Source organism: Rhea americana, unplaced genomic scaffold (genome assembly GCF_003343005.1).
Source record: "Rhea americana isolate MKP2758 unplaced genomic scaffold, rheAme1 scaffold_19, whole genome shotgun sequence".
Classification (NCBI taxonomy): domain Eukaryota; kingdom Metazoa; phylum Chordata; class Aves; order Rheiformes; family Rheidae; genus Rhea; species Rhea americana.
In genome coordinates, this window is record NW_028186038.1 from 5743991 (window position 1) to 5768134 (window position 24144).

A 24144-nucleotide genomic window follows, 5' to 3' on the forward strand; every position below is an offset into this window, starting at 1 on the left:
TATTCCTCTGGCCACGATGTCTAATATTTAAGTGCAAAAAGACTTTTACTGTAATTCAAATGACAGTCTCTCAACTGCCAAGTTGCTAAGGGATTGCAGGGCAGTTGGAGGAGATTTCATGTGGCCTAAAAAGCCCTGAAGACATTAAGAAATGACCCCATAAAGAATGTTTTTCTTTTAACGAATCTCTTCTAACTGCCAAAATATGCTGCTATTAGCTCAGCTTGCTGTTGCTTGTGCAGCAACAGCAAGAATCAAGGAAGACTGAAACTGTCTGCTCAAGGCTCGAAATAGCTCTCCAAACTATGACCAGTCTCCTGCAACTATGTTTGCGACAAAAAAAAGTCATAGTCTGCAATATTATGCTGTTGTAAACCAGATTTGTACATTGAGACATAAAGCTAYGTCCCTTTTGTTCATACAGAGCAATGGTTTAGTATCGATGTACTCCATTCAGACTCTGCCRTCTGCACAGTATGCCTAAACATGCCTAGGATCCCCGCACAGTGCAATGACTTATGTGGTGAACGTGCTCTTACCTGTTCTGTACATTACAGAGGGTAATGTACATARCAAGAGGAGACCCTAGGTGTATCTTCTCCCCATGAGACGTACATGCCAAATCCCTGTACTGCAGATTCACTGGCAAGGAGCAGTAATAAATTCCACTGAACAAGTSGAATGAAGCATTCTCCCAGGCTTGCCGTTAGTCCTTCTTTTGGGCTATTGGGAACAGTCTCGCTCCCAAGTGATTTATGTATGTTTTAAACTCCTCTGTACTTTTGGTAGGAATACTTTCCACTACAGTACTTTGTAGCTGTTGCTATTCTTTCAAATCACACGAGTAATTTGTAACACAAAGTCATAAAATGTAATAGTATGAAACAGTTCCTTACAGCACAGATCAAACTGCACTGTAGGGCAAACTGTTTATAAACATCATGCCAAGCTATAACCTGTGTTTATCAATTTAAAATCTCAGTTATCTGTACTCATGGTGCAACAAATAGCAGAATTTGATTCAGAAGAATCAATCTTCCACAAGTTTAAATTTAAAAAGTTGGTGTGTATTAATATTTAATAGCAATGTAAGAACCTCATAATCTGTAGCAATACATTTTTCCTTTCATAGAAGGAATGATTTGATATTTAGTTTCCCTATCATATGAAAAAAGATTATTTGTTCAAAAATACATGTGTAAAGTGGGAGATGGAGGTATGTATTTAAGAAATTCAGACAAGGATTTTCAGTGCCTACTGCCTTTGTATGAATTGCTGGCATTTCACTCCTCTTTTTCTTCTTAACACAGCTCACAGCTGTGTACATTGCAATTGCCTGGTTCAAAAAAGGGAAATCCCTGATGAAGCGAACAATACAGAGAATGTGAAGAAACTGGCAGGAAAAAAGAGAGAGTAAGTTCTGTAGTTAGTAGAATTGCACAGGCGTGATAGCAACTGGATATCCTCCTTCTACTACTATTTTTCTCCAGTTAATTCTTTGAAAAAATGAAYGTATGAAGTCCTGTAACAGTGAAAAATGCATTTAACTGCTTAAGATGTTTACTGGCCTTAGTGGTGTTAAAAGGCTRCTAAAATTTAAGATGGATAACCTGTCTCTGAACTCTTTTTCCAAGTACAATGCTTAAAAAGTAGGCTTACTTCAAAGAAGTGTTCAGTAAGGGATAGTAAGTCTCATTATACTGAGAATTTCTCACTCATCACATTTCAAACAAATAAATGCATCAAAACCTTTGCAATCAGCTATCATTTCACTGCCAACATACAGAAATTTCTAGCCTTCAATTCTAAGGATCAGAATGCTTAGATAGGTTGATACAATAACACTTCTAAAATCCACTGYTCATGAGTCCATATAGCTCCCTTGATTTTCTGAGCATGAAACTAAGTAAAAATTGGGCACCACAATTTCTTCTACAACTTTTTTTCAAACAAAACAGAGACTTAAGACGTATTCAACAGCTACGTTTTCTTTCAGAGCTAGAAAGGAGCGTTCTTCTTCTGCCTTTTAAAACAGCTCTCRCAGTCAGCCTCAAGATGGCGATAAAATTGTTACAGTTGCTTTCTTCCAAGGATGCATATACTAAAGAATCAATCTTTCTTTTYTTCCTTTTCTTTCTTTTTTCCTCCCCACTGCTAGAGAGTTCATGGTAGAATCAGAATGACATTACTGCTGAGGCCATCACAGCTGCATTTTTAAATATTTGCTGCGTTTTTAAATATTGGAAATTAAATGTTACAGGAAGATTCGTTCTCAAATTTTCACTTTGTATAGACTATGATTTAGCAAAATATCTCTACCTCTATGCACTATCCCCAACTCTCTCACACACATGCATGTATGCACATTATCATTACAGCCTAACTGGGAAGTATTGTTAACGCTGCCTTATTTTTTTAAAAAATACAGTTTTAYATATGTGCTCAAAAATACTAATAAAATGTTAAAGAAAGTTGTAAGAACACTAATAAGATGTTAAGGAAGGTACAAGAATAACAAGCATAATAAACTCATGATAGCTGGAAAATTAAGGGGTTTCTAACAAATAACTAAAAATTTCAGGTAAAAATGGTATTTTAATATGTATGTATTCTACATGCATTTCTACCAAAAAGTATGTTTTCTCTAARCTATATATTGAATGTACTAAAATGTTCCTTTTCTCTACAAACACAGAGCACAGAAAGAAAGAAAAGTTTGAAGTAGACAGCAATGCAAGAAAAGGAGTCATCTTTGTGCTGTCAGACTTATTGAGTCTTAACGGGTTTTTTAAAGTTAAGTTTGTGCTCATTGCTGTGCATTCATGTTTTAGTCCACTAGCATTTTTTAGGACATTTTGGATTCATATGAACATGGATTTAAAAATGTAAGCATAACAGGGTCAGATATTTGCTCTGATAAGAGTTACAGATACTCTCTTAAAAACTCCTTCTTGGCTGCTGTATGCATTTATCCTAAAATGAGAGAGCGAACATACAAAGTCCATTGGATCAGATGAGATGCATCTGAGGATGCTGAGGGAGTGACCAGCATCACTATAAGGCCATTTTCTCCCATTTTTGGAAGGTCATAGCAACTGAAGGAATGAATTAGGAAATTAGGAATTTCCTAATGACTGGAAAAGCACAAACATTACACTCATCTTCAAGAAGGGCAAAAAAGGAGGATTCAGCATACTACAAGCCCGTCAATCCACCTTTAGTGCCATGGAAATTTACAGATCAAGTCCTCCTGGAAGCCATTTTCAAGCATACAAAGGACGAAAAGATATCTGGAAAATGCCAGCAYGGATTTACCAAGGGCAATTATGCTTGACCAAGCTGACTGTTGTCTGAGATGAAACAATCATTCACCTCCTCTTTAGCRAGGTCTTTGTCACAGTCTCTAGGAAGAACTTATAATCCAATAGGTGAGCTACGGAATGGAAGGATAATGACAATCATAAAGTGGCTGGAAAATTGGCTGGACTGCTAGCTCAAAGGGTCATGATACAAAGTCTAACTGGTTGGCTGTTATTAGTTACATCCCTCAGGAATCAATGCACAAACCAATACTGTTTCTTTTATTAATGCCCATGGTGACGGGATGCAGGGCATACTCACATTTGTGGATGATAATAAAATGGGAAGAGTGGTCTATATGCTGGAAGGTAGCACTGCTGTTCAGCCTAACAGGAAGCTCAACAAAAACAAATGTCAAGTCCTGCACCTGGAACAGCATCACCTCATGCTACAGTAAAGGCTAGGCACAAATTGGCTTGAAAGCAGAAAAGGACCCGGGGCTCCCCGGGGACAACAAACTGGAAATGATTCAGCAGTGTGCTCTTGAATCAAAAAACACAATTCCATCCTGGCCTGTATTAGCAAAAGTGTATCCAGCAAGTTTAGGAAGTGATTCTTCCCCTCAATTCAGCACTTGTGAGACCTTATCTGGACTGATGCAGTAACTTCCAAGTACAGGAGCAAGTCTAGGAAAGGGCCAACAAAATAATTACAGAGTTGGCAGTTATGACAGACGAGGAAAACTGGATTTGTTCAGCCTTAAAAAGAGAAGACTTAAAGACTTGATTGTTATCTTCAGGTACTACATGGAAGAGAAAGAAGAAATAGCCAGACTCTTCTGAGAATCAGAACAGGATCACAGTTACACGATAGGAGGCAACAGAAATAAGCTGCAACATGGGAAATTCTATTAGATTTAAGGGAAAAAAAAATCATCAAGACTGTTGTCAAATACTGGAACAGATTGCCTCTAAAGGATAAGCCTCCGTCTTTGGAGGCATTCAGAACAACTGAACACTGCCCTGAGCAACCTGATCCAGTTGGCCTTGCTTTGAGCAGGAGGCTGCATTAGCTGGAGGTCTCTTTCAGCCTAAATTTTTCTATGATTCTACTCTATGGTAAGAATTTATTTCTCACTATTGATGTGTGTAATAACACAGTGTAGCTCTTCAGTGCATATGACCATTATGTGAAAAAAATATGGTATCTATAAACCTATTCATAGGTCTATGATCATGGTGAACGCTTTCGTTATTTTTGTTGCTACTTTTTTTTTTAAAACTGTGAATGCATTTTTATTGTAGCCATATATTTTAAAAACTATTCATTTTATTCTTTCTAAAATAAGTTACTATCCTCTCCCTTTCCTTCTAATTCTGCTTCTGATCTGGATTTCTCAGGCAACTTGGTCTCCTGTTGTAACAACGTTCAGCATGACTGGAACCATGCCACAACTGGAATATTAGATATCCTCTCTATAAACATTCACCTTTGTCTTCTGTTGGTTTTCCATCTGTACTTTGCCTTTCAGGTTTTCTTATTCTCAAGAAGATAAAGACCCACCCTCGCAGACGGCCATGCAAGAATACCAGCAGAAAACACCTGGAAGACATACATAGTCTTCACCTAGACATGACTGTCTAATAGTTGAATTCACATAACTGAAATCCTGGTAGCGAATGGTAGAAATGATACTTTCATCAGAAATTTTATTGCAACATTCACAGTTTTCCRCTGCTAAAATACCAGAGAAATTCAAAACCAATTCTAACTGTGATGTCTCAGATTTTTCTGTGCTTTATAATTAATTTGCCCTGACATTCATTTATCTCCCCATGAGTAACGTTTACATGAGATCATATCAGAGATAAAATACAATCTGCATGTCTTCTACACAGAAATGCATTCTAGCATGCAACTTGGTTTTGAAAACCAGGTTAATTACATTTGTTCCAGATTTTGGTAAGCACCAGCTAGAGAAGGCATTGCCACTCTGGATATGTCAACATCCTCATCCCTATAGATGCCATAATTTTTTTTATTGAAACAGTAATAGTATTTTTTGTTTAAAAAAGGAGTAGCTCAGTCAGTTATTAGCATACAAGTTCACAATAAGCAAGAAAGCTTTATTTTTATTTTAGGAAGGCAATGCCAGAGCAGGTTTTGAATTTATACGTTTGTGTTCAGAATCATTGACCACAGTGTACATCATTGATCCAACAGATTGTTATGTACGCAGGTCTGTAAGTCAGAGATTTAAGTCCTTCAGTACACACATTTGGAAAATTCCATTTTAGAGAGCCAAGCCTCTTCTGTGATATCAGCATTGCTTTCCAAAAAGGAGCTGTGAATGCCACATGCAAACACAACTACACACTAAGTGACTTAAATTTGTTGATGGACAGCCAGAACAATAATCTGAGTCGGACTTGCACACAAAAAGCGTAAGAATCCTGTTAACTTTGTAGAATACTTTTTTTTTTTTTTTTTGGGGGGGGGGGGAGTTATAGCTCAGGAAAGAGCTGTATTTGTGCTACATATGGCAACTTTATCTTCCAGATTGGAGTAGACACACATATATCAGGACAATTTGAGCATGAAAGGTACAGAAACCTTACWGCTGCTGATACAGAAAACATTTCTGAAGTTTAAATATAGTACTCCACTACTATAATGAGAAGTGATTGGTATGAGCTGTACAGATGCACAGTACAAAAGATGGCATTTTCAGACCCAGAGGATCCAGTTTGCTGAAAAGATAGAATATAAAAATGAAATAGAGAACACAGCACTTGAAAGCTAAGAGGAACTGAAAAGATAGATGAATAGCTGCTTAGAAAGCTATAACAGACCATGGAATGCAAATTACACAAAGACAAAAGCTTCAAGAACTTCAAACTAAACTGAGCCTCGAAGAGAAACTTAATTTATTTAATTCGCAGTAAACATAATTGGCATGGTGGTTCAAATACTGCTCTCCTAATACAGACACACAGTAGTCTCCTTGGAGCATTACTTAAACAGACCTCCAGCTGAAGAGTGAAAACAACTTCYGCCAGTATACATGCATTATGCTTTGATATTATGGAGCAAATCCAAATAAACAAAAGACAAGACGAAAACTGGAAGCACAAGTAACAAGGTTAGTTCAGATGTCCTCTACTTGCTTCTTTGCAAAGGCCTCTAGAAAGAACTCAGAAGATGCTTATGGAATGTATTTAATGATGTAATCTTTTTAAATTTTTTTGAACATTATTAAATTCTACATTTCCATAAAACTGAAAATGTCAGCATCTCTATTCTGTTAGCAATAGAAGATGCAATAGAGCTGAAACAATTCCATTTTACCTTGCTTTTTGTAAAGTGAGTTGTGTCAAGTTCTAGTTTTAAGATTGAGACGTGAAACTTTTGTTACTTGAGAAATGACTGCAGTCCACTGCATAACGCAGAAGTATTTCTTCAAAAATTCTGCCCCAATTGATCTGGGGCAATAAAATATTTCAACAAAATAGCATTTTTCAGTGGAAAAATGCATCTCCAAAACCATCTCACCACCCATACTGCAGTTAAATAGTTCCTATTTAGTTTCCCATACTATTTCAGCTTTTTTCCTACAGAAACGAGCTTGAAAATATTGAAGGATGACATACAGAAAATAGATCAGCTAAAGCCATACTGAAATAGAATGATATGTTTACTTGTTAAAGTGCAACATTCAGCCTTCCCCAAAAGACATCCTAATATCAAATGAACTATGTGTGTGCGACAGATGCATGCACACATGGCTTTTAAGTGCTCTGTACTTTAAAGACTACTTTGAATAATACCATGTGGCTTTGGAAATTGTCATGGCAACAATGTATTTCTTTACAAAYGGAAACAGTAGAGTAAATAAGCATATAAAAACCCCTTGTAACCTGACAATGTTGCTTAAACTTGCATGCCCTCCCTCAATAACAAACAGAAATAAGGGTGGCAGTGGCATGTAAAAAATCCACATACAGGCCCAAATCCTTTTAAAAGGCCTCTCACACATCACTGGACAAATGAAGGAGGCAACATTTAAGCAGGAAGCCCACCTACTGTTCACATAGGTCAGGAGAAATTGCAAGTGGAGAAATTCTATGTTATGAGGAATTGGCATAATGCAATACGAGAAAAGAGCACTCAGTGGGCTCTTTTATTAAGGTTGTGGATAACTGTCAGAAACATGAAGCAAAATAAAACACTAGTCAAAGCTGGAGAACATAAACAATGTCATCCATGTTTCTGGGAACATATATGGTGGTCAAATTTCTTCTCTCTGCTACAATGAGTTAAGACATGCATGGTTCCCTTGAAATTTGGCTAGTTACTTGGCTTACTACAGTCTGAATCTATTATACTCTGCAAAGAAAAAGAAAGAAAAAGAAAAGAAGAAAAATTGGTTGGGAGACTGTCAGTGAATCCTACTAGTTTCCCCTGCTACCTTGCTAATTTCTTAAGTGACCTGAGGATGCCTCTAAGCAAGCTTAATCCTAGCAGTTAGAAAGTCATACTTATCTCTGAAGTTGTAACTCCACTTCCACAGGTCTTTCTACCACCCATCACCAGAGTCAGGCTAACAGCAGCAAGTGGAAAGAGGCTGACATTGAACACTGGATATGTCATCAAGTTTGAAGATAGCAATATGATCCAATTTTCATCTAAAATTTCCTACATTTTAAATGAGATTTTTCCTTTTAGTTTTTTTTTGTAGTTACTTTTTTCCTGTTCTGAAGGAAACTTTTTGTTTCAGAAGCTTCAGGGAAGTGACCTGAAGGGTCTCTGTACTATTGTCTTAGGCAAAAAAAGTATTTCTGCTGACACATTTTACAATTCAGTAGGTGTATTAAGAATTAATTTACACAGGCATTCCCAAACTTCTTATCTCCATCTTATGATCCATTTAATCATCGCAGACTTAAAAGTAATGCCATGTAGTGTGTTTTACGCTGCCAAATCAGGTAAGTAAAATGCTGTATGTAAACTTACAGAGTTCATGTCATTTTCCCTCTTTGATATCAGACAAATGATGTATCATAACTGTTTTATTGCACTCGTCTGTCACTCAAAAATCAACTTAAACCAGTATTTACATATTCAGCTCTACTTCTGAAGTAACTGAAAAGACACAGTTCCTAATTTTACTACTTCATTGCTGCTTTCATGTTTAGAAATTTTTGCTTCAAGGATAACAAATATCTGAATGACTAATTTCTCTTCTACTCTTGACTGAGACTTAGATTTGGAATGTGCTCAGAATGGAACAATTTGAAAATGGCTGAAACCAGTGATGGCGCACTTGTTCCTCAATGGCAGCAGAGCAGATACAACTCAACACTTCTGAAAACTCTGGTTTATAACCCAGGACACTTCTCTTCTAAAAGATGCTCCAGCAACTGTAAGCAGTGATGGTTTTAAAACACTAGCCACAATTCCAAATGCCTAACAATGAACAAATATCCAGCAATTGTATGTATTCAAATTTTAAAAGGGGGGGGGAGGGAGAGAGAGAGAACTGTGGAACTGTGCAATTTCTCCCAATCAGGGATAAAAATAAACATATGGAGTACGAGCCTACCTGTGGGTCAGACAGTCGAGAAATGTCAGGGTACAAGTAGAATTTTATCCCCTCAGAAGCACCTGGTAATGTTACTCCACGAATTAGAAGAATCATCAGCATGATATAGGGAAACGTGGCTGTTACRTATACAACCTAGCAAGAAGAAACAAACATCAGAAAATGATTTTCTTCCAACTRCAACAAAGAAGCTCACTTCCACATTCATTTTTCTATTGGTTAGTAACATAAAAACCTTCCCTGGAGCTTTAAAGAGGATCTAACTGCTTTCCACGTCCCTTTGCCTATACTTAAATTTTGTCCTCCAAGTGTATTGCCTTCTAAACCATTTAGGTATTACAGGACAGGCCAACACTATTATGGAGAGACTGGGAAGTTCTCTTCAGGTATTATTTACCCTCTTAGGTTACAGCAAATACTATAGTAATTACTACACTAAAAATATATGGTGGAATTGACTCATAATAGCAAGTAATTCATTGTATTATATAACTTCATATGTATTCTACAACAACATATGCGCAAAAAATGATAATGATCACATTCACTTAGAAATTATAGCACTGTCATCTCTTAAGACTGCCTGCATGCCCATGTTTGAAGAATAAACATTTCATCAAGCCTAACAACTAAATGCAACATATAACCCCTTGCAACTTAGTGTATTACTAGCAATTAGGTGCAGAGCACCTTCAAACAAGATTTCTGAATGCTCAAAACTAGCAGTTTCTGTTTCCATATATAGAGTCAGATTTTTCAGAAATCAATAACTTTTGTGAATGGGGAACAGTTATTCTTTTCTGCAAGAGATCTCATTTTTCATGGAAAAAAGTAAGCAGAATTGCTTCTGATACACAAACACATACCACACAGCAGTATCTAGCTATTCAAAGTTTGAGATAGATAAAATGACAGATTCCATTTCACTGTATCTCCTTTAAATAGCATAATAACTTCAACCTGTTTCTCCATTATCCTCTGTAACCAATTTCACCTGTGCAGAGTAGCTACAAAAGATTCTAAAATGAGAGGGTACTATTACATATCTGCCTTGCAAAAGTCAAAATGACTTAACAAGCAGCAAAACTGGGGAAAATCCTTATACCACTTGTATAAGCATCAAAAATAAATATTTTGATACGAAAATTTCATTGACTGGTCCATTCTTATATAAAAGACAAGAGATGTATCAGAGCATGTACAATGACAGACATGATTCTCAAGCACATTTTCATGACATGTAAGAMCTGAACTTTGATTTTTCAGACAGTGCTGGATTTTTTACTCCAAATATAATCCTTCTTACGGGTGTCTCATCTGGCACATACAGAAAATGGAGGCACTAAAACCATACAGCAGATATTCAAATGTGTCCAACTGCCCCAAACACATTAAGAAACCTCACTGTTACTGACTTTAATGGGAGGTAAGCATCATATACATTATTCTGGGTGCCTTATCTCTTGAAAGAATAAGTCGTAATTTTCCCAGGAAATGAAAATGACCACAATATTCCTACGGGCCTCAGAAGCCTGAATTGGTTAATTCATAGGTCAATAAAAATGCGAAATGGAAACCTTGATCCCTGTGCTTATATTTATTATTACTCACTACTAATGGCAATGCACACTGTAGCCTGATGTTCAAGTAGACTATGTCCAGTCTGACCACTCCCCACATGAAGGCTCCATATAAAAATGGACTGTCATTTTAATAAGAAGAGGAAATGCCTGGAATGGACATGGTCCTGCTCTGAGTCTTATGCCCCATGTTATGTGGAGATGGAGAGGTGCCAGTGACTGGTTTTCACATTTCTACATTTAATACTTTGCAAGCTATTTTTCCCCACTTCTTTTAAATCAACAGTTGTTTTTGATGAAGACAATTAGTAGTCCTATACATTTCATGACACACAAGGTATTGCATTTGAGCATCTGAACGTTGTTGCATCATGCTTCCTTAACTACATTGGTTTTCAGTCTGCCACCCTTTGTATCCTGCCACTGCCCTGAATCATTTTAAATGAGCATATAAGTTATTATTTTGTAGAAGCAGATATTACTCCCAAGTTCTTTTGGGTGCATTTCCTCATTCAGCTCCATCAAGGAAGAAGAAATGCTGAAACCACCTACCTCTACCCACAAGAGATCAGGTAAAAGTGCTCTTGCATAACAATCTGTACTGCCACAGCAGTCATCCAGACTTGTAGAGTTACAAGTCCTCTTAATTTTGTATCTTCTTTCTCAGGATGTCTTCTGCAGCCCATCCACACCTTATCGCAAGCATTAGAACCACAAACCCTAGCATTTTTATCATGAGGAAACTACTATGGTTAGTATTTGTGCCACAGCTTTGCAGGAAGACGACTCTCCCTCTCTGGCTGCCAGGTACAAAGCAAAAGTAAATAGGAAGAGAAATTGGCTCAGTATTTCTGGCAACAACTACTAATACTGTTATCTAGAACAACAAAAAAGGGAAGCATGTGTGGGAAAGATATGCTGTTCCTGTGAGCCAATTAACATTGCTGTTAATGATTTGCCACTGATAGCATTTATAAAGCCAACAAGGCTGCTAGAATTACAAGCATCTCATGTGCAGCAGGTGCCAACATATACTGCGTTCAGAGCAAGGAGAGAAGGCCACCACTTTTAGATGTTCAAGTCTCCCAGTATGCTAAGCAACTTAATTCCATCGCGCCCCGTACATCAATTGTCATGCTCATTTCATCATGTTTCTCAAGAGCTCATGAGGTGAGGAAGGATGAGATGCTTTAGAAATCAAATGCCATTATTATTATTATCACATGTGTAGGCATTAAAAGTTTCCTGAATTGTTTTCTTATCTTTCAATGCATCAAAGACCCCTGAATATAAATGCAAACACAACTGCTTCTAATTACACTGTATCCTGTTTTAATTGACATTAATTGCTTGGTATGTTAATTTGCATTCCAATGCTCAAAATGCTTTTTTTAAACTCTTGTCAGAGCAAAGCTAGTGTTTAAGCAGTTGGAAGCAAAATAAAAATTTCTGCTATTATGCAACTTTCTCCTATTGTAATGTAAGAGAGAGACAAATTTACAAAGTTATTTATATGGGYAAGAGTGCAGAAGGGCACCTACTGGGACATCGATAGATCTTACACAGACTTAGGTGCTTCGCTGGAGGTACATTATGCCCAATGCTCCTGAGGACAGATCTTCAAAAGCTTGTTGGTGCTCTTAAGTGCCATATACTTCAGTACTGCAATTCTAAGTACCAAAACTGTAAGAGACTTAGATGTTATGTCACTCAAGGTCAGCGGTAAAGATATCTAGGTATCAAACTATGCAATGATTTTCTAAATAAAGAACCCTGAAGGTCTTGAGAATTAAACTAGCTGCACTGCAAGTTTGCATTTTTACATACCTGAATATCTTTAGAAGCCTGAATCTGGTACTTAGGCACAAATTTGGCCCCTGGGACAGCTGAACCTTTTGGCCTAAATGAAAAACTGCTCTTCTGAACACAGTGCCAAATCATACTGCAGAGGTTGCAGATCGTACAGCAGAGGTTGAAGTTAATGTGGCTTGGCTTGTGAGAGAATGTAGAAAAAATACATCACACATCTGTTAAGAATGAGAAAGCAGCCCTCCATGCAATGAATTGAGCCACACAGCTACATAAATCTAAAAGACTAAAAATAAATTTCTGAGGCTACAGCTACTACAGAACATGCCAGCTTGATGTTTACAGAGTACATCACAACAGCATCTTAGCAGGATTAGTCATGAATAGGACATAGTGAACTTCAATCCTTTGCTCTGCGCTTTCAGAGACCATAAGAAAATTAGCACTGAATGGACAGAACTATTTTCCTAGGCTGGTAAGATTTGACACTCATCTGCCAACATAGGGGAGTAACATTGCATCTATGTGATACCAAAGAAGTTAAACCTTTAAATGGTGGCAACTACGTAGACTGGGCCGTTGCAATAGGCTACTCCAGGGAATAGACAACATCCAATATTAAAAGCTTTTAACTGATCCTCACACAAACAAGGGAATTTAATGGTTTTATTTAACATCCAGCCACTGACCAGATCTCATCTTGTAACAGATCTCAGATCTTAAACAATATGAAAATTATTCTATTCTTTTCTGCATGTTGTGAAGCTTGGGTTTATTTACAGCATAATGAAAAGTTCATATATTTTTATATGGAGTAAATATGTTTTACTAAACTTAATGCCTGAGAAACTTACTGGCTTGCCAACTCCCCTCCCCTGAAGTCCCCTTTTGCTCCACTAGGCTATATCACAGGCAGCAGCAATGCAAAAAATTGCCACCAATTTTCCTCAACTCGGTATTTGAAGAGGTGCAAGACCAGACTCCATACCCTGTACATCCTTAACTTTCATTTAGAGTTTTTAGCTTTGCGGCTGTTCACTTAGCCTACTTACTTTGTGAATGTTGAGACCTCCGATAATGACTAAACCCACTAACCTCCTTTGTCAGGAGAAAACTGCTGAGGAGTCTTCAGATCTCAGTGACATACAAGGCTTGCCTACACAGGGCAGGGGAGGGCAAAACTATGCCTACCTTGCAGTATACTCATGTGGCTAAAAAGCTTGGGAATAAAAATTTTACTGCATGATAGATGTGACAAGAAATAGTAATTTTTATCCTGCTTTTCAATGTTGATGCAGAAGAGCATATTAACATAACTACAGAAATATAATTATCCTACTAGTGTCCAACAGCTCTGGTATCTCTGTAGACGTGCTCAAGTCATTACCAATACGGGAGTGATTTCCACTAAGAAGTTTTGCATGCCACACTTAGTCCAGCCTTCCTGCTCCTCTAGTAACTTTTCAGTTTCACAAATTCAGACTTCTTAGTGTTGCAGATGGTAATACTATGAAAGATACTGTTTTTCAACTACCATGGTCTTCGGTGAAATTTCTCATATAGGTAGTGTTTGAAAATGTCTTTTGCTAATGTGCTGCTATTGCGTCCATGGATACACAAATCATAGCTCAAAATAGGCATTTTCAATATCAGTTGAAATTATAAGTGAAGGAACAACAGGTGATTCATCAGTTTTTTAAAATGGTGTGCCAAAAGGGAAAAATATATTTATTTTCCACATCTGCCTATACTTTAAAATTAAATTTCAATTCAGAAACAAGAAACTAAACCAAAAACCCAGTGACATACCCAAGCTGATGTGCATTGTAGATGACTTCATGGGGGGGAGGGAGGAGGAAAAATAGTCAGCAAAATGGTTGATTTCTCTATTTTTTCTTACATATCTTGCAGATTTATTCAGCATCATCTGCTGTTTGCCTGGTTTGTTTATACACAGAGAGAAATTTGCTCCCGAAAAGTCTGGTGAAATATCCTTAACCAGATTGCTTACAAAATGTAGAATTTCTCCTAAGCTACTGATGAACCATGTGCGAGTGCAAAGTTTCATTTGGAGCAGACAGAAGTACAAAATCCGACAGGAAAGAAAATTTGATGAGATCTGAGAGATGAGAAGTAAGTATCAAAGTGAAAAATTCAGTAGGAAGATGAGCTAGAAAACAGGAGCGAGGAGAGGACACTTTACAAAGTTATGTAAGAACCTTGTTAAATGTGCAGTGATCACAGGAAACAGATGATTCTACATGTGACACAGTAACAACAGAAAGGGAAAAAAAATTTCTAATACCACAACACACTTGTGTTACTAGCTGGCACACAACAAAATCTCTATCTACTAGAGTTGTGCAAATCTTTACTTTTTCTCTATGAGATGATTAGATTAAAAAAAAAATCCCTGAAATGGCTTGAAACAGTTTCATTTACAATGAAATAAAAATTCAGGTCCAAAATTCATTTTGAGGCAATACAGCAAGTTTCATTTCCTTTTGTTTTGTCATGCTTTTTACGAAAAGGGAGGGGGAAAGAGAGACCAATCTTAAATGAAAAATGGTTTTAACAAACCATTTCTAAGCTTCATTTCAAATTTTTTTAAAAAAATTAAAAGCTGAAAAAAGTTTTTTACTGTTTTTTTCCCCCAAGAATTATTCCTTAAATTCAGAAAGATATCTTGCTATGTCAGCAGAAGGAAGCTTCATTGATTCTGTAAAGGTTGCCTATTYCAGACAACTGGAAAACAGACTAAGCAGCGCTTCCTGGAAAACAATYTTCCCGTTGTGTAGACATAGTCAGTGAAGTCCAATCACATGTAACAGAATTTGCAAAAAAGAAAACATATATAAAGTGTAAATGGAATTCATTTTATCATGTGATTTAGATCAATGATGAAAACACCTGCATTTAAGCACGAAATGCCAGTAACTGTGCAGATAACCAAGTTCTTTCTTGAATTGACCATATGCATACATAGCTTAATGATGACTTGATTACTTACAAAAAATGCGCCAGTAGCTCCTAAAGAAGTAGGACTTGTTATACCAGGTGGTTTGGACCCTGAAAGAATGGCTCTAAATCACAATAATTCCATGTATTTTCCTACATCTAGCCCCATGTGAATAGGCCTTGGCCAAGTTCATTCAGTGCATCAAGGGAAGACACTCACTTTACCTGGATTAATGTTCATAGGAAACTATTGCATAGTTACTCTAAATTTAGACAGTCTAGAAGTTAACACAGGTCTGTAGTAGAGTTTGGAGAACCTACTCAGGGGCTTACAGAGTGATTCCCTGTTGAATCCATACAGTGCTGACCTTGCTAACCTGAATAGGGACATAGCCTGAATTAAGAACCTGTGAGACTTAGTGCTGACTCCACATACTATTTTGCCAATGTTTCCGGATTTTTCTCGTCAGAAGTGCCAGTGCAGAAGAAAGGCAGACTTATGTCCCAGCTGATTACCTAACTTGGAGAAATCTCAGGAACTCAACATAATGTCCTTCATCATTCCATTACTGCTGGCCTCCAATTTCCAAAATCATATCGTCCGAACTCAGTATTTAGCAAAGGCCTGAGTATCCTCAAAGGACGTTTGCTGATAAAGAGTGTAACAATTTCAAACATCAAGGTGCCTAAGAGTGTTATCCATTTGTYAGAAAACTGTGCTGCTACACTGTTATTATACTGTAAATGCACTGTCAATGTCAACATCCTAACAATTAAAAACTCTCTGCCAAATCGGTTCTGTGGTGAAAGAGGAGGTCTGTGGTATATTTCTAATTTTCAAGAACAGAAAGTTGCAGAAAAGCTTCAGCAAAAATGAGCACTGAAATCTGGCAAGCAGATACAAATCCGCCATGTAAATTCAAAAGAAATAACCCAAAGGAAAGACAAGGTATTAACGTCACTAGTACTTATACACTTTTTTTTTCTTTTTCTTCTTCTTTTTTTTTTTCTATTGAGGCGGCTGCTTATTTAAATTCATTATTTTATCTCCATCATAAACAGGACAGTGTGGAAGTAGAAAAATGAATGAAATACTGTTCCCTGATGTCCTAGAACTGTGAATATCTAGAAGAAGTATGCTTTTGCCAACAATATAGTGTACAAACAGGAAGACCTGTTCTAACAGTTGTGAGCAGGGAGAGGAGTACTGATAGAGAAGATGCAAACTTCAGCATCTTGGCTAAGCTCATTATTTCAAGCAAAAGTGTTTATGTAGAGCTGCCATCAAGTAGGTCATTATCAGAGCCACAAATACTCAAAATCAAAGACTGCTATTTAATCAAGTAAAAGTCAACTTTAAAAATCAATCAGGAAGAATTTTAAATCTAAATTAGGACTAATTAATCAGCTAAGGTTTTTTTTTTTTTTTTTTTTTTTTTTTTTTTTTTTTTTTGAAAAGGTCTTTAAAAAGTTCAAGCTTTTTATAAATGACAGCTTTATCTTTCAAAACCTTCCAGGATTTTCAGACTTCTAAATGCCAGCTTGTTTCCCACTATACACAATAAGCCAGATACTGGTATTAGTTACACATATGTATAAAACCTTATAGGCTGAGTTTCAGACTACTCCTGATAAAGCACAATTCCATTTCTATGAAGAATTTACAGTGGCCCAAACTTATCCTTTATAGATTTCCAATTTTGTTACTGCATTTATGTAGGCAGAAATGAGAAATTTGTAAGGTACTAAATGAATTTGATTTCTCAGGTTCTCTAGACATGCCTGCTAAGCTCTTACCGAATGCTCCAGAGAGTAGGTTCTGACATATTCTGAAACTGTTTAATCTGTAAAGTAGATAAAGATGTGAAGGCCAGAATACGGCAGGAAATCATTTTCTTGTCCAGCAACAATTTTTTAAGATTTCAGTCTGCACCGGAATGAACCCCAAATCTCTGACCAGATCATTCCAAGGACTTAAATCTCTGTCACTTCTGCTCTGATCCAGAAGACAGCAGAGATTGGTTTGCTCTCTGACTCTGTGGTGCAGAACATGAAGCTAGGTTTTCCAGGTGCATGTCATCCTCATGTAATTATCAGCTGCTCTGGAGAATGTTTCAATGAAGCAGTATTTTCCAGAGAACTAGACTTTGACCAAAACACTCATCATCCTCAGCTCAGATTGGCTKCTTCTCCTGCTTCATTTTCTTTGTCTTAAAAAACACTAAGGAAAAATGAAAGACTGCATCTATGCCTGGGAAATGGTTATAATTTCTTAGCTGGAGCTTCTCACATACCAGGCAGCCACAAAAGGTAAAAGATGTTAGTTAGCACAAATGAATATAGCACCTATCTCCACAAAGGCCTTGGCAGGGTAGGAGGTAAGAAGAGAATGAGGCACTATAGCCAACATCTGAGACATCATCAAATGAATTCATGACTACATTAAAAATTTAAGTAACTACAAATATTAAAACTTTGAAACATCAGTAAGAGGAATGAGGAATTTCCCTTGAATTCTGCACCAAAAATAATCACACATGAGCTTCCTCTGCTGATCAATCTTCCAAGCACTCAGRCAGATATACTAGTGGCCACCTCCAAATGACCTATCAGCCAGTACTGCACATGGTTCTCTGAAAATACCACATCATTATTTACTCTTGGGCAGCGAACACTGGTGAAACTTTGTAAACAAGCATGTAAAAAAGAYATCCCTCTAGCAGTCTCATACCTTTTCTTTCTTTGATAATTTTTGTAATCATGAAGCACTCTTGTGTATTGGGACATTCAGGGATTTTACAGGATAATACACAGCTTGTCATTTATTATCAAGTAAAGGTGCATGTTTGTCTACCCACACAGTATCAAAAAATTGGTCTTTTCTATTCCACTTAGGATACAGGTCCTTATCACCATGGTGACAGCTCWGAAATGTATTTACTGTGTATCATTTGCTATACTATGTGTGCACTAAGTATAGTAGTTATAATAGTTATAAAATGAATAGTTTTACCACTTAAACTAGTAARTATCCTTGTCCTCCAGTTCCCTAATTCTTTCCCTTTGAATTCACTATGGGTATTACATCTATTGTAATACAGCTGGTTAAATTTCTATTTTACCTAAAGACTAATTGCACTGTATATTCCCTTCACTACAGTCTCTAAATCTAGCTCTTAAATCCCATCTCAAGGCTGACTTGTAGAACGTCTGACAAAGCATGCTGCCATTGTGTTTTGGAGCTGAGGTTTACAGTGTGAGAAAAATAGTTGACACGGTATGTAGGACACCAATCACGCAATAAAGCTGTTGGGCTGGAAGACCTGAGTGTGTGTTTCTGCCATAGGTTTCTTTTTCTATCTCAGGCAAATGCTTTGTTCTCCCTTTTCTCCTTTTAAACCTCCCCCTTCAACATAGAGCCCTGATCATCCATTATGTGGATGTAAAGGCAAGTTCTTTGGGAATAGAAGCATCTCACTTCATTCATCTAGGACTTGGCAAAAAAAGGATTCAACCTCAGTTAGGGGCTCCAGGCACAAGTGGAAAACAAACTGAATCACAACAATATTTATTGACCCGAAGTGCTGTTATCTCAGATAACAACACACACACTTTCTAACTAGAGGAAGTAATTCCAATAAATTTTTTTCAGTACARTTGATTCTTTGTGTCAGACTTCTAAAGCAATGTCCTTTGCCTTCTACATATGACACAATCAAGCTTAAAGATGTTTTCCTCTTTTTTTCTTTAACACAAATTCTTCAACTGCTGAAATGCAGCAGAAATGAAGGGCAGATACAATGTAGCCAACTCGTTTCTCTGGGATGTGTTTTAGTAACCAACATAGCACCAGCAGAGGCCTGAAGCTGCCTTTGTTGCCCATGTAGCAATTTATTTCATTAAGCTTTCCCACTCTTAAGACTGAGTTTGGATTCAGTCCATGTTAGTCAACTCCAGGGAGGTATGCAGAATTAAAGTTTGTAAATCTCACAAGAGCAGTGTTGTAAACAAAACAAAACTACTAAAAAGACATCTGTACCTTGTAGATTAAACTAAAAATGTGGCCTAAACCTAAAGTGACTGCTCTCCCTCTGCGGAAACTTGCTACAGTATCTTTGAACAAAGTGCCATGGAGATGGATACCCACAAACTGCTTTGTAGATTGCTAAGAACAGGCCAGTCATTTGAAGCTATATAAATTAGCACTAGCCAAGGACAAACTACCTGTGTGAGAATAAAGGAATTGTATCTGTTCTACTTCAATGAAGAAATATGAAACTAAGAGAATCAGTGCCAGAAACAGATTAAAAACTCCAGTATATCTGCATTTGCACTGAAAGCCAGATTTTCCTGCTGAAAAAAGGTGCAAGTAATATTTCAAACATGTAAACTAAGCCAACAAAAACAGTATCCTCAGGGGGTTCTAAACACACAGAAAGAGGCTAGGACATAGAGAAACATAAATATCTTCATAACAACACAGCTTCATAAAACTTCAACATTTATCAAGAACAGGTATAAGCAGTGCCTCATGCACCTCAAAGAATAATGCTGTAGCCCTGACATTCCCACCACCACCAATCCGACTACACAGACCATCTTACATTTTGGCTCCTGTTTGACAATCTTGTGCAAGGTATTGTTTGGTAATTTTTTTGTGAAGGATAGCAGAAGCTAGGAGACCCCAAGGTCTGTAAGAAGAGGAATGAAATACAAGGAGGTCAGGAGAAGATCAAATGACAAACTATTGTATTTCTGAAGTCTTTTTTATTGGGTCAGTGCATTTGTTTTGGAATAATGGACTGTAAGTGCTTGGTAACATCATAGAAGGAACAAGCTCATATATGTTACATTTACCTCAGACAATAAATAGGTCTCTCCTAGAGCAATACCTTAATCTCAGAATTTATTCTACGCCTTTTGGCTTCACAATTAGTTTTTCCAGCAAATATTGCTGAATTATCAAAGCTGGCCTTTCCCCAACCCTACATTTTCATACTTCAGCTTGATATATCAGGTGACTTCTGTGTCCAAAAATTCTCACATATGCATGCACACTGAGTTGTCCTTCAGTGCACTGAAACATACTTTGGACTTGCTTGGGCTGTGGATCAGGGCTCAGATCCAATTGAAGTAAGGATTCATGCAAAAGTCAATCTCTGTGGCTAAGGTGCAGTTAGAAGGAATGGAATCATGAGAAGGCAATTTGATTTAAGTTTACTATTTAATACTCTTGAGTGCCAAACAGTATTTTGGGAAAACTACTCTCAAGAGAGGCACAAAAATCTCCTTTAGTAACAAATCCAAGGTGTCCTTAAATGCTCAGAGCAGAGGAGAGTGAAAAAAAAAATCTCAGTAGCTGTTTTAAAACTTCACACAGACGCAGTGGATAGCAGGAACTCTGCATGCATCTCATGAATGTTCTACTTTCCCCCTTTGAATACAGAGATCAGTCTTGGACAGAGTGCTAAAGCCTTTTCGTGAAGGCTTATTCTTTGCTATTACTTGAGGCTAAAACAAAAGACACTTCAGGAGATACAATCATTGCTGCCTAGTTCCTTTTCCTGGGCTCCTACAATGAGGCCTTTTTTTTTTTTTTTTTTTCTTCCACACATCTTTCTCTTTTATTTTCTACTTCTGCCCCTTTACTCCTTTTTTTTCTGCCTCATTGAATCCATTAAAGTCTTTATACAGCCTGCTATTGAAAAATAAATTTTCTGTGAGACTACTGACTGAGTCTTAACTGCTGGCAAGCAGAGTTTAACTCCTGATGGGAGGGCAGAAAAATGATGGGTAAAAGGTATGAAAAGGTCATCTCTGAATTTTTGGCCTTAGGGCACACCAGGTATCTCACAGAGGCTGGCAAGTAATCAGTTAAAGGAATAGGAACATACTAGACTCTAGCCACATTTTCCCCCTTTTTCATACATGAGCTTTGATACACACAGTTGTCTCTCTACTTGTATCTTCTAGCACATCAGTGTACACTTTTCAATTATTTTCCTTGTTTCAGGTGCACATATCACTCCTTTCCGCACAACTGTAAATCGGAAGGCAGCCTGACATCAACAGAGATGCAATGCTGCAAAGCAGATGTGCAATTAGGTCTCCATTCATTAATACATAGTTTTCCACAGTCAAAAATATGAACTCTATCCAAGCCTGCCAATATTGTAATCAACTATTTGAAAGATACTACAATTAAGCACAAAATGAATGCAGTAGTTTGCCACAAAACCAGTACAGATAGACGAATATGCAAGTCAAAAGACTTACACTTCTGGGGTGATACRCTAGCCACAATGCAAGAAAAGCCAGAAGAGCTCTTTACAGCCCACAGGAGGGTGAAGCAGGGACCTGTTTGAGGACAGAAGAGGAAGAACTCATGGTCCTTCCTAGCATAAGGAAAGAGCTCTGCATGTGAACAGGCCAGCTTACACAGGTGATCACTGGCAGAGAGGGGCAGCTGGCCGTTCTCCCCATCCTGATCCCAAGCCTTCCTTGTAATAAGATGCTCTGTGAGGACAGTCGCCTGGCATGGAGATTCAGTGACTGTGCCTTGGCAGCTGATTTGCAAAATCTAAGATTTGGAATGAAGGGGAAAGTCTTCAAATGTTAAAGTTCTGAATAGCTTCTGCATGAAATTGAAAAAAAATCTCAACTTTCTGACAACAATATGTCATTTACAAATATAAAGAGTCAGCAAAAAGAAAGTAAAAAAATCACTTTTTAGTACTATGTCCTCTATTGTTTCCAACCTGGATAATAAAGTTATTTGAAGAGACGAAACATCCATAGATCATGCTACACTCCCCAGTAGCATAAATGCATTAGGAGGGAGGAAAAAAGAGAAGTAAAGAAGAAACTTCTTTAAAGAAGAAACTTGAGTTCAGTAGTGGGAGATGACATTACACTCAGCCAGTCAGAGCCTGACAGCTTACATTTTGCATTTTAAACTGCTTAACAAATTCTCAGATTCTCCTTGACAAGAAGAGAAAATACAGCCAATATTTAAGTGGAATTGCAGCTCTGTTTTTTTACAGCAATGCATAGTGTGGGGTTTGCTGTCTTGGAATAAGCTCTCAAGAGTTCAGACATCTATTCTGTATTGAGCTGTTCAGGCCCATCATAACTGCAGCCTAGGATAAAAGCTTTCCAGAAGTGCTACATGGCAAACAAACAGGGCTCTCCAACTTTAGTTAAACCTTACTAATTTCAGCACAATACTAACTTAGCACAATTTAGCATGATTTGTTTCAGCACAATTTTTTGGCYGTGTTTTTTCTCCCTTTATAAATGGTATGATCCTTTCTTGCCCATCACATCCATAGACTACCAACAACACCAAAACCTGCTAAGCCATTTTTCTATTATTGTTAATTGGTCTACATCAAGATGTCCCATGCAAACTGACCATACATTACTGTTTTCTCCAACCTCTGACTTTTTAACATATAGCATTAATATGGACTTACACAGAGTTTCTTGACAAATCACTCTTACATGGCCCTTCACTGTGTCCAACTGACCAGATCAAACTAATCAGTGGAACTAAGTAGTAAGGGACAGCTCAACATTGGGAAAGAAAACAACCAGGCAGTTACAAATGAATTTCACAAAAATCAAGCTTAAGACCATCATATTTACCAAGGCTATGAAAAGCATCATAAACCTTTATAAGAATCCTAACTAAGCTGTACATGTAAAGCATAAATAAAGCACTCAGACTAGGAGAAATTGGGGAGTCTGTATGGGATTCAACCAGGTTTGCCAAGTATATCATTTAGAGTAAGGCAGCTTCAGTCAGAACCATTAAGTTCAAAAGAACTATGGAGTACATTACACATTAGAGATATTATGCACATACATAGCAAACAGAAAAAAAAACTCGTCAGCTTAATAACAAATTATGCCATCATCTATACACATTCAACCCCGAATCTCGGTAGGTAGAACAGTACTGCTGCTCCTTTAGGACAAGAAAGTTGTCTGCTTTGCTTTGTTTTTTACAGCTTTTCAAATAATTTAATGAATAATAAAGGTGACAAAGAATTCAGGTCTCACATCTTTATGCTAACGTGCTAGTTACYTCACTAATAAGGTTTTGAAGGTCATTCTTAATCACTTACAATGATTACAATGAATTGCAAATGATTTTCTTAAACAAACTGCATCCTTTTTAGTGCTATCCAGTGATAAATTAGGGGAAAACTCGTAAATATTTCATGAGGAAATATTGCATAATCATCATTCTATTCTTTCATAGCTTGACTTTCATGACTCTTTAATCAAGTACCTTAGACAACTCATGTTGAAAGAGTAGTTCATATACATGAAATAGCCATAAGTTGCAAGCATATTAGTAGATTTCAGCAGCGCATTCTGGGCTATAGGTAATGGAGTATCAACAGACTGAAAGGAGGCAGGAAGTGATAAGCAGAACTGGGACTTTGTTCTGGGTTTACTTCTCTAGAATGTTTTGTAGACACTTGATACTTTTAAGCGTTGATGCTTTCTGCATGTCCTTGGGACAGTATAACACTCCTGATTTTATTTTTCAGCATCAGCCTCTGTTTTCATTAGCCTGTCCCTCTAATGTAGTTTTAAAGTATATCAAGTAGAGAGAAGGCATAAAGTGAGATGAGGAAGATGATGAACTTCAGGGAACTCAATACAAAGAGCAGGATAGGATCCAAAGATCAGGGAGACAGTGAACAATATTCAGTGACTACTGAAATTATCTCTGTGATACTTGTATTAGTTCTTAGAAAAAATTTAAGAATAGACTCTTGCAAGATTTATTCTTCTTTCAGATGATCCTGAAACTCCATGAGAAATGTCTGGACAATAGACTTCCCAAGGTCCCTTCCAACCAGAATAATCTTGTGATTCTGT

At 37.2% G+C, this 24144-nt stretch overlaps 1 protein-coding gene across 1 annotated transcript in view; it reads right to left on the reverse strand.

Annotated features, from left to right (window-relative positions):
- The window catches only part of SLC6A11 (solute carrier family 6 member 11), a 98525-nt gene that overhangs the window by 37982 nt on the left and 36399 nt on the right, over positions 1–24144 (reverse strand). Inside the window, exon 6 of the mRNA XM_085302582.1 lies at positions 8903–9037. Within this exon, the coding sequence (XP_085158708.1) occupies positions 8903–9037 (135 nt within the window). The remainder of the gene's footprint in view (positions 1–8902; positions 9038–24144) is intronic.